At 40.6% G+C, this 19,237-nt stretch overlaps 1 protein-coding gene across 6 annotated transcripts in view; it reads left to right on the top strand.

The window, feature by feature from the left end:
* ERBIN (erbb2 interacting protein) overlaps positions 1 to 19,237 on the top strand; it is a 244,021-nt gene that overhangs the window by 207,907 nt on the left and 16,877 nt on the right. For 5 of the 6 annotated variants that reach the window (XM_034773471.1, XM_034773472.1, XM_034773470.1 and 2 more), the window contains 4 exons: positions 19 to 196; positions 1,145 to 2,684; positions 12,480 to 12,623; positions 13,492 to 13,623. In XM_034773471.1, coding sequence (XP_034629362.1) covers positions 19 to 196; positions 1,145 to 2,684; positions 12,480 to 12,623; positions 13,492 to 13,623 — 1,994 coding nt within the window. The remainder of the gene's footprint in view (positions 1 to 18; positions 197 to 1,144; positions 2,685 to 12,479; positions 12,624 to 13,491; positions 13,624 to 19,237) is intronic. The other variant, XM_034773474.1, reaches the window with a different exon arrangement.

Consider the following 19,237-nt stretch of genomic DNA (forward strand, 5'->3'; position numbering starts at 1 on the left):
TGACAAATTTTGTTTCAGATAAAGATGCAGATTCCTTATCAGATGAAGCTACCCACAACAGCAATCACAATAACAGCAATTGTTCCTCTCCTTCTCGAATGTCAGATTCAGTTTCTCTAAATACCGACAGTAGCAATGACACTTCAGTGTGCTCTCCGGACAAAGAAACACATAGTGCTGCTATTTCCAAAATCAGGTTTGTGAAACCGTTTATAGCAAGGCTATAACAGCAAGGATACCTGAGCAACTACAATAGAGAAACTTGTTGCCTATCGTTTAGTAAAAATTGTTGTTATATAGTCCAGTCTGACACCTTGATTATTGTTCATTAAATAATTAATTTAAATATGTTCATATTCTAAAATAATTTTAAATAACAAAATAGGACTTTTATCTTGAAGTGTAACACAAAATAACTTGTTTTTCTTAATTAAAAAAAAAAAAGGCACCCCAGCAAATTGTAATAGTCAAGAATCTGTTCCATCTTCTTAAGATACAATAATTGTATCCTTTTCAACTTTTATTTTTCTATTACCTCTACAGAAAACTTCATCATATCATTTACGATTATTCAGAGGATGTTGGAGAGCAAATAGTTTAACGACACAGGTTGCAAAAAGTGGTTAGATTTCCTTAAATATTGTACTCTATTAGTTTAATGGCTAGCAGTCTATAGTTTAGTAATTAAAATCTGATATAACGAACTAAAATCAAGGCATTTTTCTCATGCTGATCTTGTTTAGAAGTATCCAATCAGAAATATAATTTTATTGCAACAAAAATGACGCAAGTACAATATTGAAACATTAACACTGAACTTTTAAGTGGAATTCTGAAATTAGGGCCTGATTTTACAACCTGTTGCTAATTCAAGAATTCTTGTTTACATGAATAGTCCATTAATTTCAAGTGCAACTTGTCATGTGAGTAAGACTTGCAGGATTAGGCCGTTAGTACAGAATGTTTTTCCTAATGGGAATATAACATTATAAATTAGGTCAGCAATTGGTCTTTTGTCTCATCATGCATCCATGGTGTGGGACTTCTGCATGATAATACACAACTTATCTGAACCAGTATTTAAAAATAGATCAATGCTATTGGCAGCCTCTCTGGTTTTCTTAAAGAACTATCTTTTTTTCAGGCAAGAAGATGAAAATTTTAATAGCCTTTTGCAAAATGGAGGTGAATTAAACATCACAGCAGAAGAAGAAATCAATGTGCAAGAGAAAGTTACAAATTTACCTGAATATGAGTTAAGGATTGAAGAGAGATTAGCTCTAATAGAAAAAGGTGTTGATCTAAACACAACTACTGAGGAATCACACAAATTAGACCAAATTAACATGAACATCAACAAACTGACTAGTGAAGATACAATACAACCAAGTGTTATGGAAAGATTAAAGACACAGGAAATAGTGTCAGTAAAGGGCTGTTTAAACTATAACATGAAAGAAGAAACTGAGCACTTGGAAAATAGAAATCAATATTCTAACCTCTGTTCTATAAGTAAAGTGAATGGAAATTCTGAGAAAGTACCACAATCTCCAAGGAAGGCTGAATTAAAGAGAGGCATTACAGTTGACACTGATTCTTCTGTGGATATATGTATTTCAAAGAGCACTGAAGATCTGTCCCCACAGCGAAGTGGTCCTGTGGTGAAATCTCACAGTATCACCAACATCGACACTGGTGCTCTAAAAATTTTTGATATTGTTAATGACAATGGATCCCAAGAGCCCAACTCACTGGTAAAATCAGCATCTGCTGGTCCAGATGGAAAAAACATTGTCCGAAGCAAGTCTGCTACTCTTCTATATGACCAACCTTTGCAGGTATTTCCTGGATCATCATCATCTTCTGATTTAGTATCTTGTACAAAAACTTTGTTTAAGTTTGATTCAAATCACAATCCTGAAGGTGCTAATGTAGTTAGAGGACCAGGGGCAAGTGGTGCACAGATGTTCAGTGTACCTCAGTATAATATCCAATATAGCAGCAGTACAACAGCCAAAGACACCTTGTGGCTCCCAAAACAAAATGCCCAAATAGAACAAGGGAGCTTACCACCTCAGCGTCTATCTAGGTCAGACAGCACAGAAAGCTCTAATTATGTAAAACATACTGCCAACATGAATTTCTCCAATCATAATAACGTTCGAGCCAATGCTGCATATAACATGCATCAAAGGATGGGTGGAAGACATTTAGAAATGTGGGCTATTCCACCGAATGATAGACTTGTTCCTGGAGCAACCAGAAATACTCTTCAGAGACAGAGCAGCATATCCTCTACAGCTTCCATAAATGTTGGTGATACTGGACCCCCAAGGCGTGCCCAGGTTCCTGAAGGGGACTACTTAACATATAGAGATTTGCATTCAATGGGAAGAGCTCCACCAATAATGTCTGGGCAACCGAGACCTCTTTCTGCAAGAACGTACAGCATTGATGGTCCAAATGCACCTAGACCTCAGAGTGCTCGTCCTTCAGTGAATGAAATACCAGAAAGAACTATGTCAGTTAGTGACTTTAATTATTCACGGACTAGTCCCACAAAAAGACCAAACCCAAGGGTTAATTCTGAACATTCTTTGTTAGACCCTCCAGGAAAAAGCAAAGTCCCTCATGATTGGCGGGAACAGGTGCTGCGACACATTGAAGCTAAAAAGTTAGAAAAGGTAAAAAATTGTTAATTATGTTCATCTTTCTGTCATCCTGTATTATAAAAAAACTACATAATCTGTATTTTGATTAATTTTTCACTTTGTAATGAAAATGTGCTCTGAAACTTTTTAAATGGGACCTGTGAACAATTTTTTTTTCAAAAAATATAGGTAATTATAAATGTATGTGTTGAATGTCTCCGAGAAATATTCAGATAACTGATTATAAACTTACCCTTCCTGAAAAAAGGAAAAACCCTCCCCCGCCCCCCATCATACTTGTTGGCTCAGTTCAACTACGTTAGAATGAATCATTATGTAACATCATGGCTTCCACCAAGGAGACTTGCTGGACTATAGACCCAGTGCTTAGAGGCTCAGGTAAGTGTTTTTAATTGTAGTGTAGTTTTAAAAAATTATATTATATTTTGCAAGGTGACTGAAAAGTTAATGGTTTTGTAGCTTCAGTTGCATCTGAGCACCAAAGCCACACTAAGTAGATATTAATCTGGAATCTAGTCTTTTGGAGTTCATGTTTGTCAGAATCTTGAATGATCTTTTGCTGCTTTGAGATAAGGCACTTAACCATCTTGATCATGTAGTAGATCCCAGCAGATTTTTGATCTGACTGATCATTGGTGGCTAAAAGACAGTGGCTGATATTTCTGGAGCTGCTTTGCTATACCCAGAAGATAAGAGTTGATTGGCATTGTTGAACAATTATAGGTCATCACCAAGGGATGTGAAGGGAGGCTAGCATCTTTCAGGAATGTAGTCATTCATGTTGCCCAATGTATATACAAAGCCCCTTAGGAAAGTATTTTCTAAATATAGGGCAGAGTGTCATTGCTCTGCTGGCGATACACATTTCTTGTCCTTGAAAACACGTTGCCTTGGATGACATTGTCAGTCAGATGCATCAAGCTGCTTTATCCTTACCCTCAGGAAGATAGTCTTTCTGGTGGGTAATGATTATCATGTTAATATTTTTCTCACCTCAATGTCCCTTCTTGTTAAGGGGATTTATTTGAAGATGATAAGCAAGGTTAAAAATCTTGGCATCATACTCAAGCATGACTTTTCAATGGACATGGAACAAAAGTGTTTTTTTGAATCTGCAGTTTTTTTCAGGCTCTAATCTTCTTTTTATGTGATATCAGAACAGCAATATTAGCCCTCATGACCAAGAATCTTAATTATTGTAATTCCCTCCTCATAGGAATAAGTTCTAGACTCTGGCTTCAAGCCTTATCTGGGTAGGTATGTGAGCTCTGATATCATGTACATTTTAAGGATCTCACAATAGTGCTTTTATTGTGGTGGATCCTTGAAGTACCCACAGAAACTAAGGACCATCACTACGGTCCTACCAAATTCTCAGTCCATTTTGGTCAATTTCACGGTCATAGGATTTTAAAAATCATAAATTTCATGATTTCAGCTATTTAAATCTGAAATTTCTCGGTGTGGTAATTGTATGGTATTGCCACCCTTGCTTCTGTGCTGCTGATGGCAGGACTCTGTCTTCAGAGCTGGGCACCTGGCCAACAACTGCCGCTCTCCGGTCACCCAGCTCTGAAGGCAGTGCAGAAGTAAGGGTGACAATATCGTGACCAGTTGCGGATTACGCCTTTCTGGGGCTCTCTGCCAGAGCAAGTGGGGGGGACCCTCCCCACTCTTTCCACCTGCAGTCACCCCCTTCCTCTCCCCTCCCCCCCCCCGCATTCCTGCTGGGGAGCAGGGTTGGGGCATAGAGACTTTCCCTGCTCCCTGGCAGGAGCGCCAGGCAGGTTGAGTAGAGCAAGCTCCCGCGCCCCAACCCCGCTTAACGGCAGCAGTGCTGGGCAGGCAGAGTGTGGTGTGGGGGCCCCCCAGTTGGCCAGTGCCCAATCCACTACTGACCATGACCCCCCCCCCCACACACACACACACACACAAAAATCACTTTGCGACCCTCCTGGAACTCCATTTTGGGTCAGGACGCATTTTTCATGGCCGTGAATTTGGTAGGGCCCTAACCATCACAGACCTCATCACCTTCCACTCCCAGTGTAAGGTGCAAGTCTTCAACCTTGCTTCTCTTGTATAAATACATAGAAGCATAAACATAAAGAACAAAAACAACCCTACCTAAACAAAATACTACACTTTATGCACAATTCTCCCGCTTGGGATAAGATGAGAGAATGGGTAGAGCTCTGCCAATAATGTCTTGGCAACAGGGACTTTTTTCTGCCAGAACTTATAGTACTGATGGTCCAAACATACCCAGACCTCGGAGTGCTTGTGCTTCAGTGAATGAAGTACCAGAGGGAACTATGTCAGATAGTGACTTTACAAATGTTAGGCAGGGCACCAAATACATTACTGAAAGACGCCAGATACTAGGTGATGAGGGTAGTGTAAGAACCAGTGTGAGAAACTTGCCCTCACAGTTCATCCTTTCCCTCCATGTGTTTAATAACACCTTACTTTTTTTCCCTATTGGAATGGTATTGTGTAATAAATGCTGTCTCCTTAATTCTTATCCTTCCCTTCCACCAGTCTAGTTTAGTTTATGTTGGAACCACTAGGTTTATCTTTTCTTTAACATTTAAGAGGGTGGCTTTGTTTTTATAAATAATGCTATTAATTTTTACAGTGGTTTTTCATTCAGTGGTCTGAGCACAGTGTGGAGATGTCTGTTTGTGTGAGAGACACTTTCTCGTTCTCTGAGAGTGTGCTTTTATAGGTAGCATTTATTTTATATTGTTTGGTACATGATAAACATCTCAAAACCATGCCATGAATTTCAAAAGAGCCACAGATGTGCTTCTCTGAGCTGGCTTTGAGCGACGGCTGGCCAATACAATAGTGAGGAATGTGAAAATCCAGTTATTTGCTGCATGTTTCTCTGTCCGCTTCTATTTAAGACATTAAGCAAATAGCATTACAATTACCGTATCTTTTTACATTTTTTTGTTTTTCAGATCACTTAAATTATGAGAGTCCCATAAATCAGAATTTGGTAGTTTCCGGTGTGCTTCTGTTTATAACTCAAAATGGGCTTGTAATTTTGTAGGGAGTTATTCCATACTGTATTCTAGATCTCTGGGATGTATACAGGGGAAAGAAACAGTATTATTTAATTTAGAAGGTCACAAGTACATATTCTTTAACAAACGCTCCACAACAAAGAAAGGAAATTCACAGATTAAAAGAATCTGTTGTGTTTAAACATTATAAAGGTTACAAAACAAAAAAAATCAGAAAATACAAACTTAAAAATAATATCGCCATCTTTAATTCATATGTTGCTGCCTGTACTCTTACACAGTAGTATGATTAAGATCACTGTTCACCTTTCCTTTGCATTACCTGACTTTCAGTGGTTTATATAACATACTTATCATTATTTCTATTTAGGGATTTTTAATAAAAGTTTTCATGAATGATTTTTTTTTTTAAATTATAGATTCCATAGTTTCTAAACTTGTATAAGAATAATCTTTTTAAATTTTAAATAATCAAAGGCTGTCTATAAATCAAAACCAGAGAAGCAAATTCTTGTTTTGTCTGTCTCTTGGACATTTTCGCCTGGTGATGTAAAGAGGAAAACATTTCAAGCAGCAGTTTGCATAAGGGATCAAATGAAAGCCTGATGTCTAGCAAATAAGATTGACTAACTTCAACATAGCAATGAATATGTGTAACCCATTTTACAGCACGTTAGGGATATGTTCCTATCATAATTGAGTAACCTGAAACTATGCAACTAGAAGAAAAATGATAGCTAAGACTTCTTGAAAATAGATCTTCAGATAGAGACTTGAATATTCAATAAAAATTGTTGGATTGTTCATTATACTGTTACTTTTTTTTTTTGTAAGTGGAAGAAAGGCTCTTCTTCAAGTGATTGTCCACATGTATTCCACGTTTGGAGTGCATGCATACCATCCACACACGACTGGAATTTTTGTTTTTGTAGCATTGTGAATTGCAGCCACATCTGTGTCCTACACGCACCCGGATGCGCTGTAGCCAAGGTTATAAAGCAGTCCCATTCCTCTATCATATCCAAGGCTTCCATTCCACCCAAGAGGCCAGGCTTCCTATAAACATCCTGGAACTGAGAGCCATTCGGCTAGCATGCATAGCCTTCTTCCCATTGCTTTGAGATGCCACAGTACAGATGTTCATTGACAACACCACAGCAATGTACTGTATCAACCACAGGAATGTGTTCACCCATCCTGGTTGTGCCAGGAGACAACCCACCTTTGAGAATGGTGTATCAGTCCCCTTGTCACATCAGTAGCATTACATCATCCTGGTCTACAAAACACCTTAGCAAACCAACTCAGTCGTCAGTACTCAGCCATGAATGATCACTCAAGGACTCCATGCTGTGAGACATTTTTGCACCTATGGGCCTGCAGTTTTGGGCCAGTTTGCTATCTGACCAGTACAAGTGCCTCAGATTCTGTTCCAAGGGAGGAGCCAGTCCCAGCTCGCCTTCAGATACCTTTCTGATACTGTGGTAACCGGGACTCATGTATGCCTACTTCCCAATTCCTCTGATACAGAGTGTCCTTGGGAAGATCAGATAAGCTAGGGCTCTGGTAATAAGATAGCCCCAGCATGGCCCAGACACTTTTGGTTCTCAGACCTCATAAACCTGTTGTCGTGGCTCCTGATCATGCTCACTGAAACACACCCTGAAATGATACACAATCAGGTAGAAAAGTCCTGTACCTGAACCTAGCACCTCTATCTCACAGCATGGATCCTGGCTGCTGTATAGCATTTCAAAACATCCGGATTTGCAGCAGAAAAGATTCCACCAGACTGACCTATGCTGCTAAATAGAAGAGATTCTCTATCTGGGAGTTGGAGAATAATTTCACTCCTTTGGAAGCACCAGTGACTGCCATCCTGAACTGTCTCCTCATTTTAAAGCATTTGGACCTTTCTATCTGTTCTGTCAAGTACACTTGGCAGCCATCTCTGCCCATGATCCTCTGGTGGAAGGCCACACCTTCTTATCCGACAGTGTCTTGTCAAAGGTATCCTCCATAGCTTCCCACCAGTTAGAAAGATGCTGCCCTCTTGGGATCTCAGTATTGTCTTAACAGCTTTGATGGAACCTCTTTTAGCACCTATGGCAGCCTGTTCCTTATACCACTTTTCTGTGGAGACCTCCTTCCTAGTGGCATAACCTCAGCCTGAAGAGATTCAGGCCCGTATGGTGGGTCCACCTTATACAGTATTCCACAAGGACAAAGCAACTTTAAAACCTCATCTAAAGTTTTTACCCAAAGTGGTTTGATTTTCCTCTTAACCAGATGATCCATTTACCTGTCTTCTTTTCCAAATCTCACATGACCCAGGGAGAGCTAAATCATAGGCTAGGTCTACACTACCCGCCTGAATTGGCGGGTAGAAATCGATCTCTCAGGGATCGAATTATCACGTCTCGTTGGGACGTGACAATCGATCCCCGAATCGACGCTCTTACTCCACCAGCGGAGGTGGGAGTAAGTGCCGTTGGTGGGGAGCCGCGGAGGTCAATATTGCTGCCGTCCTCACAGCGGGGTAAGTCGGCTCCGATAGGTCGAATTCAGCTACGCTATTCGCGTAGCTGAATTTGCGTATTTTAAATCGACCCCCCCACCCCCCCATAGTGAGGACCTGCCCAAAGAATCATAGAAGATTAGGTTTGGAAGAGATCTCAGTTTGTCATCTAGTCCAACCCCCTGCTCAAAGCAGGACCAACACCAACTAAATCATCTCAGCCAGGGCTTTGTCAAGCTGGGCCTTAAAAACCTCTAAGGATGGAGATTCCACCACCTCCCTAGGTAACCCATTCCAGTGCTTCACCACCCTCCTAGTGAAATAGTGTTTCCTAATATCCAACCTAGACTTCCCCCACTTCAACTTAAGACCATTGCTTCTTGTTCTATCATCTACCACCACTGAAAACAGCCTAGCTCCATCCTCTTTGGAACTCCCCGTCAGGTACTTAAAAGCAGCTATCAAATCCCCCCTCATTCTTCTCTTCTGCAGATTAAACAATCCCAGTTCCCTCAGCCTCTCCTCATAAATCATGTGCCCCAGCCCCCTAATCATTTTTGTTGCCCTCCGCTGGACTCTTTCTAATTTTTCCACATCCTTTCTGCAGTGGAGGACCCAAAACTGGACTCAGTACTCCAGATGTGGCCTCACCAGTGCCGAATAAAGGGGAATAATCACTTCCCTCAATCTGCTGGCAGTGCTCTTACTAATGCAGCCCAATATGCCATTAGCCATCTTGGCAGCAAGGGCACACTGCTGACTCATATCCAGCTTCTTATCCACTGTAATCCCCAGGTCCTTTTCTGCAGAACTGCTGCTTAGCCAGTCGGTCCCCAGCCTATAGCGGTCCATGGGATTCTTCCATCCTAAGGTCAGGACTCTGCCCTTGTCGTTGTTGAACCTCATCAGATTTCTTTTGGCCCAATCCTCCAATTTGTCTAGGTCAGTCTGGACCCTATCCCTATTCTCCAGCATATCTACCTCTCCCCCCAGCTTAGTGTCATCTGCAAACTTGCTGAGGGTGAAATCCATCCCATCATCCAGATCATTAATAAAGATGTTGAACAAAACTGGCCCCAGGACCAACCCTTGGGGTACTCTGCTTGATACCAGCTGCCAACTAGACATCGAGCCGCACCTTCAACATTGTCATGTCTCTTCCCTACTATCTAGAAGGGCTCTTAAAAGGCTTTGTTGTGTCTAGCATTTGCTGAGAGAATGAAGGGTCAACCTATCTCCAGCCAAATACTGTCAAAATGGGTCTCAGATCGTATTAAGACACGCTACGTGGTGGCTCATTTGGATCCATTCCACCAGAACTCAGGCAGCCTCTGCAGTTTTCCTGCAAGGTGCCCCAGTCTTAGAGATTTGCTGAGCAGCTACCCGGAGTTCAATTCACACCTTCACCTAGCACTATTCCCTGGTGGAGAACTCCCTGTCTGAAGCCTGCTTTGACAGAGCTGTCATGCAGTCATTTTTCCAGTAAACTCTAGTAGTGCTTACGTGTCCATGCAAGTTATCACTTGCATAATCCAAAGTGGAACATGTGGACAGTCACTTGAAGAAAGAAGTTACTACCCTACAGTAATTCTGGCTTTTCAAGATGTGTTAGACATGTTTTCCATGGCCTGCCCTCCTTTCCTGCTATTGGAGAATCCTTGCTAATTTGGATTTGGTGTCACTGAAGGAGCTGGAGGGAGATTTGATGCAGCTGCCTCATCCTTTATGCCCTTGGCCAAGGAGTGTTGGGAAGGCACACAGGCCACAACAGACACTGCTACTCAAAAAGATTCTGGTGTCACACATGCACTAGAAGTGGAACATGTGGACAACACATCGCGAAGAATCAGTTATTGTACCCATAGAAGCCATTCTTTTTCCTTATAATGTAAAGCTGCTCTCTAGTGGTCACAAATAATTATGTATATATAAGCTGCCAAAAATATTTGATCATCCATGCCCTGGGTGTGTGTTTTTGTTTTATTTTGTTTTTTAGCTTCTTGCACAGATTGAGTTTTATTCTGTTTTTAAAAGCCTTTAATCTTTTTCATCAAATTGTCTTTAATGATACGGATTACTTACATGTACTTTACATAATGTCACGGTAGTGTTTCTGTACTTATCTTGTTGCAAGTTCCCATTTTAAGTATTTAACTGAAACAAATCTCTTTCAATTGTGAGACAATACACTGTGTTCAGTAGAGGAGATGGTTTAAGGGGAAGAAGAAACAGAGTTGTGGAGGGAGTGGGGTATCTCCACCAGGAGACCTTGTAGAGAGAGAACAAAATGTTGCCATGGATCTATGAGCACAGGAGTGGATCATAGGTTTCTATTCAGAGGGTGCACATGGCTACATTAGCAGATTTCCTTTAGCTTCATGGTGACCATAAAAAAACAGTTGAAAAACCTCCTCTTTTAAACTTATTCCTCTGCTTTTCCCAAAGAAATAATGTGTAAATACCTTCTTTCCTTAATTCAAGTGTTTAAGGTGTTCATCTTTGGTTAGCATTTACTAGGATTTGTTAGTCAGAAGTGGAGGGAGCAGAATGATGTCAATTAGACCATTTTTTGGCATGTGTATGTTTTAACTATGGTGTCCGTATCTCAAAGTCTTAATGCTTTCTTCATTAGCTCAGACATCAGTGGCCTGCATCTGTAACGTTTCCATGATAGAAATCTTCAATGTTGCCACCTGAACTTTTTGCCCAAATGTTTACACAGCACTATTTTTTTTTTTAATTTGTCATTTAGATCTCATGCCCATTTTGGAAGGGCAATACTGCAATCCTTGTTTAATTAGGACTCTTTCCTGGGGGTTGGAATGCTTTGCTAGATTCCCACAAATGGGAATATGTAGAGACCACCTTAAATGAGAGAGGTTACTTGAAGAAAGGTAACTGTGGTTTTCTTAATGTTGCCTCAGCAGATTCACACTGCTCACCCACCTTCCCCTTTCCCTTGGCATTGTATTCCCAGGCTTAGCAAAACAAAGTGAGACAACTGGGGACTGTAGAGCCTCTCATGTCCTGGGTTCCAAACAGTTGGTGCTGTAAGAAGAACCATGTAGTCCCAATGGGCACTGCTGATTTAGTAGGCTCCCAATGGTCAGTGGCATTGGATGGAGCATCCCACGAGTGTACTGTAGCGGGAACGCTCCTAGTAGTGTAGTCAGTGTAGTCTCTGGTGACTAGTATGCATTCCAAAAATCAGTATTGTATGTACATTTAAAAACAAAACAAAAAAAAGTATTCACCCAACAGTGATTATAGTATCTTAGTCAAATTATAAGTTTGGAACTTTTTATGAGACCTTTTTTTAACAGAAAACAATCACACAGGAATTTCATAGAAACAAACAAAACTGCATTTCCTGGCTTTTGATGTTTTGTGGCATATCCTTAACATTATGAAAGTAATTTTTTGTACACAAATATTGTCATGCAGTGGATTCAATGTCCGTGTTTAAATAGGTGTAGTTCATTGGTCAGTTTGGTTAATTTGGGGACTTTCCCCTTTTTTTTTTTTTATTTTGGGTGTCCCTCTTCTTTCATTTGTTTTGTCTTGACAAAACTTCATGGGGCCAAGATGGTAATGCTCTTGCTGCTTTTCTTTTTGAAACCATTCCAATACTACAGAGGTCAATGTTGCAAGGTACTGTAGCTTAAAAAAAAAAAGCCTCCAAGTATTCTTGAACTTACATTCCCTCCTAGGTAAATCTCTGTTCAATAAATTTGTCTGAGTGCATGTTATTTATTTTGTTACTTTTGTGTTGGTAGAAAAAACAAAATTTCTCTGGCTGAAAAAATTTTCATTGTTGGACAAGTAATCTTGAAAACTGTTGAGACAAAATAATGGCTCTGCTGAGAATGAAATAATTTCAGCACAAGTGAATCTTGGCTGTCAGTTTTTCCTTTCCACCAACATGTCTATATATGTTGGAATAATTAAAGTATGACAATTTAGATGAGTTAAACATCCATATTGTTTTCCTAAGCGCACATACATCTGAATGGCCTTACGTACATGTAATTTTGTATGTGTACTATGTTAGGTTGCATGTTGATTGATCGTAAATAAATGTAAACAGAGTGTCACTGCGTTTTTTTGTACTTCACGATGCCACAGCTAATTCAGTTGCATGGTATTTATTTTTGCATGTTATGGAATATATGTCTGTGTAAGTCAGTGTATAACATGTCCTGTGGTTTATGCATGCTGCACTAATCTCTATGTTAAATCTGTCCCCTCTTTATTCAGAGCATGCTGTCTAGGTCCTTTAATTCCAATTATGCTGCAGTTAGCAGCTTTCAGTATGGCAGCTCTAGGGATCTGCATGGCAGCCAGAGTAGTGTTGCCTTGAGTGTTGCAGACAGAAGAGGTTCTGGTGTGCACATTGTTCGTGTGAGTACCTACAGTAGGCTATTGCAATATATAGAGGGGGGGAAAGGAAACTTGAAATATGTCTTTAAATCAATAATTAGAGTTTTGTCCTTTTATACATGAAACCACTTTCATAGTTATAAAAATAGTTTAAACTTGTGTTATGAGTTCCTGGGCACTGAACCCAAACATTTAAATTGCCTTGAGTTCATATGCTCAACCTTCTTTACAGGGCGTTACAACTTACAAAACAAATTTTTCTAATTGGCTTCCACATGCGGATGGCTGTAAAGAGCTAAGATTATTTTCTGTTTTGCCCTCCTCCGTAACCAGAACTTGAGCTGATGATCCTTTGTTTCTGAATTTGATCCAGGTCTAAAGAGACCTGAGTTGGGGTTTATCTATTTATTTTCAATATTTGGTAAAGTAAGCCTTATTTAAAGATGTCTAGAGGCAATCAAGCAAATTAAGTTGATATGTAGGTTGGCAAGAAAGATGAAGGTAGCTTCAGCATTGAACAACCTGAATGAAGATCTGGTGTTTAAATCTAGAAGAATTAAGTCCACAAGAAACTTGTATTAATCCTGTAAGTCCATGCATAGCAGCCATGGACATTTTTTCACCTTTCTTGTGACCCATCTGTGTTATGTGGCTTTAAGACCTTCAACAGTTGTAATTTCTTTTTTGAAAGTTGGGGTTAAATTTTATGGATCTCTGACTTGATTAATAGGATTAAGTTGTCCATGCAAACTCAGATGATATGATTAGCATCCTTACAAGCAAAAATAAATGTAAAAATTGAGCAATTTATTCTAATACTTTAAGAAATATTGAGTCATTTTGATAATTTGAAGAAATATTTGCTTAGTTATTTCTACCCTGTTTAAAGCATCCCCAGACATCCACCCCAGGAGAGCCATGCCAAGAGGATGTATTCATTTCAGGACAGCAGAACTATTCATCTGGCACACTTAATCTCAAAGATGTTCCTCCAGACAGCATGAAGAAAGTAGCTGCACAGGTAATGAGTAATATGTTACCATATTTGGATAAGTTATCCTTCGCAAAAATGTATATTTGAAATATGGTGGCACTTAGAATTGGTAATTTGTTTTTAAATCTAAAACATTATTTGATTTTCACCCACTTATTTATGGTGAAATGATCAATCATATGGCCTTAAAAGATAGATTCATAGACTCGAGGACTGGAATGGATCTCGAGAGGTCATCGAGTCCAGTCCCCTCCCCTCATGGCAGGACCAAATACTGTCTAAACCATCCCTGATAGACATTTATCTAACCTACTCTTAAATATCTCCAGAGATGGAGATTCCACAATCTCCCTAGGCAGTTTATTCCAATGTTTAACCACCCTGACAGTTAGGAACTTTTTCCTAATGTCCAACCTACACGTCTCTTGCTGCAGTTTAAGCCCATTGCTTCTTGTTCTATCCTTAGAGGCTAAGATCAACAAGTTTTCTCCCACTTCCTTGTGACACCCTTTTAGATACCTGAAAACTGCTATCATGTCTCCTCTCAGTCTTCTCTTTTCCAAACTAATCAAACCCAATTCTTTCAACCTTCCTTCATAGGTCATGTTCTCTAGACCTTTAATCATTCTTGTTGCTCTTCTCTGGACTCTCTCCAATTTCTCCACATCTTTATTGAAATGTGGTGCCCAGAACTGGACACAATACTCCAGTTGAGGCCTAACCAGCGCAGAGTAGAGCAGAAGAATGACTTCTCGTGTCTTGCTCACAACACACCTGTTAATGCATCCCAGAATTATGTTTGCTTTTTTTGCAACAGCATCACACTGTGTTTAGCTTGTAGCATATAACCCCTAGATCCCTTTCTGCCATACTCCTTCCTAGACAGTCTCTTCCCATTCCATATGTGTAAAACTGATTATTCCTTCCTAAGTGGAGCACTTTGCATTTGTCTTTATTAAACTTCATCCTGTTTACCTCAGGCCATTTCTCCAATTTGTCCAGATCGTTTTGAATTTTGACCCTATCCTCCAAAAGCAGTTGCAATCCCTCCCAGTTTGGTATCATCTGCAAACTTAATAAGCGTACTTTCTATGCCAATATCTAAGTCGTTGATGAAGATATTGAACAGAGCCGGTCCCAAAACAGACCCCTGCGGAACCCCACTTGTTATACCTTTCCAGCAGGATTGGGAACCATTAATAACTACTCTCTGAGTACGGTTATCCAGCCAGTTATGCACCCACCTTATAGTAGCCCCATCTAAATTGTATTTGCCTAGTTTATCGATAAGAATATCATGCGAGACCGTATCAAATCCCTTATTAAAGTCTAGGTATGCCACATCCACTGCTTCTCCCTTATCCACAAGATTCGTTATCCTATCAAAGAAAGCTATCAGATTAGTTTGACATGATTTGTTCTTTACAAATCCATGCTGGCTATTCCCTATCACCTTACCACCTTCCAAGTGTTTGCAGATGATTTCCTTAATTACTTGCTACATTATCTTCCCTGGCATGGAAGTTAAAGTAACTGGTCTGTAGTTTCCTGGGTTCTTTTTATTTCCCTTTTTGTAGATGTGCACTATGTTTGCGCTTTCCCAGTCTTCTGGAATCTCTCCTGTCTCCCATAATTTTCCAAAGATAATAGCTAGAGGCACAGATACCTTCTCTGTTAGTATTCTCCTTGAGTATTCTAGGATGCATTTCATCAGACCTGGTGACTTGCAGGCATCTAATTTTTCTAAGAGATTTTTAACTTGGTCTTTTTTTATTTTCTCTTCTAAACCTGCCCCCTTCCCATTAGCATTCTCTATGTTAGGCATTCCTTCAGACTTCTCGGTGAAGACCGAAACAAAGAAGTCATTAAGCATCTCTGCCATTTCCAAGTTTCCTGTTACTGTTTCTCCCTCCTCACTGAGCAGTGGGCCTACCCTGTCTTTGGTCTTCCTCTTGCTTCTAATGTATTGATAAAAAGTCATCTTGTTTCCCTTTATTCCCATAGCTAGTTTGAGCTCATTTTGTGCCTTTGCCTTTCTAATCTTGCCCCTGCATTCCTGTGCTGTTTGCCTATATTCATCCTTTGTAATTTGTCCTAGTTTCCATTTTTTATATGACTCCTTTTTATTTTTTAGATTATGCAAGATCTTGTGGTTAAGCCAAGGTGGTCTTTTGCCACATTTTCTGTTTTTCCTACCCAGCGGAATAGCTTGCTTTTGGGCCCTTAATAGTATCCCTTTGAAAAACTGCCAGCTCCCCTCAGTCTTGATTCCCATGGGACCTTACCTATCAGCTCTCTGAGCTTACCAAAATCCGCCTTCCTGAAATCCATTGTCTCTATTTTGCTGTACTCCCTTCTACCCTTCCTTAGAATTGTGAACTCTATGATTTCATGATCACTTTCACCCAAGCTATCTTCCATTTTCAAATTCTCAATGAGTTTCTCCCTATTTGTTAAAAATCAAATCTAGAACAATCTCCCCCCAGTAGCTTTTTCAACCTTCTGAAATAAAAAGTTGTCTGCAGTGCAGTCCAAGAACTTATTGGATAGTCTGTGCCCCGCTGTTATTTTCCCAACATATATCTGGATAGTTGAAGTCCCCCATCACCACCAGATCTTGGGCTTTCGATGATTTTGTATGTTGTTTAAAAAAAACGCCTCATCCACCTCTTCCACCTGGCTAGGTGGACTGTAGTAGACCCCTAGCATGACATCACCCTTGCTTTTTAACCCTATTTAGCCTAACCGAGAGACTCTCAACACTTCCGTCTCCTATGTCCATCTCCTCCTCAGTCCAAGTGTGTACATTTTTAATATACAAGGCAACACCTCCTCCCTTTTCCCGTCTATCCTTCCTGAGCAAGGTGTACCCATCCACACCAACATTCCAATCATGTGTATTATCCCACCAAGTTGCGGTGATGCCAACAATGTCATAGTTGTACTTATTTATTAGCACTTCCAGTTCTTCCTGCTTATTACCCATACTTCTCGCATTTGTATATAGGCATCTAAGATCCTGATTTGATCTTGCCTCCTTTCTCTCTGCCATTATAGCCCACGCTCCCTCCTATTTCCGACCCATCTCCCAGGTCTCCATGTTCTCCACTTACCTGTGGGCTTTGCTCACCTGTCCCCATCGAACCTAGTTTAAAGCCCTCCTCACTAGGTTAGCCAGTCTGTGTTCAAATAGGGTCTTTCCCCTCCTTGAAAGGTGAACGCCATCTCTGCCTAGCAGTCCTTCCTGTAATAGCATCCCGTGGTCGAGGAAGCCAAAGCCCTCCTAGCGACACCATCTTCGCAGCCAGGCATTCACCTCCACGATGCACCTGTCTCTGCCCGGGCCCCTACCATTGACAGGAAGGATGGAAGAGAATACCACCTGCACTCCAAACTCCTTCACCTGTTCTCCCAGAGCCCTGTAGTCACTCTTGATCCACTCAGTGTCACACCTCGCAGTATCATTTGTGCCCACATGGATGAGTAGCATGGGGTAGTAGTCAGAGGGCTGGATAATCCTCGACAATGCTTCCGTAACGTCTCGGATACAGGTCCCCGGCAGGCAGCATACCTCTTGAGATGAATTGTCAGGGCGACAGATGGGCGCCTCCGTCCACCTCAGAAGAGTGTCTCCAACCACCACTACCACTACTTCAAGATCATTCTTGAAATAAGAAATCATCTCATTGGAACAACTGAGTGATTTGTTTTTTGTTTTATTTTCTTCTGGTCATGGAAAGTTAATGGGGAAGGTTTTTAATAGGTTTCCCAATAACAGGGGGCCTGCATTTTGCATGCAGAATCCTGCATGTGGCAGACAATTTTAGAACAGTAAACAAAGCAGAATAAACTTTAAAAAAAAAAAACATGTCAGCATTTATTTACATATCATGATAAAATTGGACTAGTAAACTGCAGACACTGGAGAGTGAAATTCTGTATTCCTCTCTAAGAGGCACAGTACAGAATTTGCGGCTGGGTATGAAGGATTAAGGGAGCTTTAAGCCACCTTTGCACCCTTCTTTTTCTGGGTTACTCTGGGAGCTTGAGACATTTCCAGCACATCTTAAAGAGCCCCAGAGAGCCGAAGTTATAACAGCTTCCTGGGCTGTCCTATGGGTAGTAGCACTGCCCAGAATTGCCTCAGTGTGGCCCTGACTCTGACATGCCCCTACACCTTACCTCCAGCACCACTCCCTAAGCCAGAGCTTGTGAAGGAGTCCTTTTGTGGGCAGCTTTATGGGGGAAATCCTTCTCCAACTAGATATGGGACTTGTATGGCTCCTTTATTCTACTCCATCCCTTTTATGCAGTATAAAGGGGCCAGAATAGGGGTGAAAATCTCATCCTAGAACTGCTGTGACTTCCAGTGTATTTGATCACCAAACAAATGTTCATTTTGTGTAGTATGGAATTTGGTTAAGAATATTTCTGAAAGATAGACAGGTATATCTCCATATATTTGATTTGTCTCATAGAACTGGAAGGGACCCCGAAAGGTCGTCAAGGCCAGCCCCCTGCCTTCACTAGCAGGACCAAGTACTGATTTTGCCCCAGACCCTTAAGTGGCCCCCTCAAGGATTGAACTTACAACCCTGGGTTTAGCAGGGCAATGCTCAAACCACTGAGCTATTCCTCACAAAACATACAGTTGTGTTTAAAAAAAAAAAAAAAAAAAAAAAACACCAACCTTCTACTTATCTTAAATTATACAGACAAAAAATTACATCAAGTAGTTAGAAATTACAAAATAATAGAATATTTTATTTGTTTCCCAGATGTTAACCTTGTAATTATCTCTTTAGTTACAGTCTGAGAAACGGTTTACTGCCTTAAGATATGGTTTTACTTTGAAAAATTATTATGTAACAGTCACTGTTATAGGTCTAGCTGCACCTTCATTCTGTACCTCCCAGGAGTCTGATTAGTGGACCCTTCAGGTGTTAGGCCTCTTACCTTAACCTGTCCTGGGGTGGAATCATGTGAGTCTTTCACTTTTAGACCAGGTCCCCTGCTACAGCACTGTGTGTGCCAATTGTGATATTTCCGCAGGTCCAACTGAGATTGGCACCAGCAAGTCTTCCTTTCCAAAGTGGATAACAAAGCAACCCAAACAGCCTTTTCAAAACCAAGTATTGTTTAATCTTAAAGTAGGAACAAAACAGAAAAAAGGGTTTGTAACGTAATCAAAGGTCTACTTGCGTATCTGTCTCACTTATGGTCTTAGGTAGGTCTATCATATTGCAGACACCTCAGCCTTTGGAGTCTCAGTTCACCTTCGCTCAGAACCTCATTTTACCCCCTCTTTTCCTGCACCCTTCAAGTAAAGTATTGCCTTTTTAGGACCAGCCATGTCCTTTGTTTCTCTTGTATCTCTTGAATCTGGTTAAACCGGTTTTGGCAGCTCACCAGGGAATCAGACAGAGCCCTCAAAGGGATTGTGTTGCATTGTGTCAGTTGCTGGCAGAGCAGCTGTTAACAGGTCATTGTCTCCTTTTTTGCCTATTGTAACTAACCCATCTTGAATTAACCCCTTGTATACATACAGTATACATCACAGTAACAAACAAGGAGACACAGTCATAAAATATTACAGACAACTCCCACTTCCTTCACGGTAACACTAGCACCACCTTATGCA

This window comes from Trachemys scripta, chromosome 6, assembly GCF_013100865.1.
Source record: "Trachemys scripta elegans isolate TJP31775 chromosome 6, CAS_Tse_1.0, whole genome shotgun sequence".
Taxonomy (NCBI): domain Eukaryota; kingdom Metazoa; phylum Chordata; order Testudines; family Emydidae; genus Trachemys; species Trachemys scripta.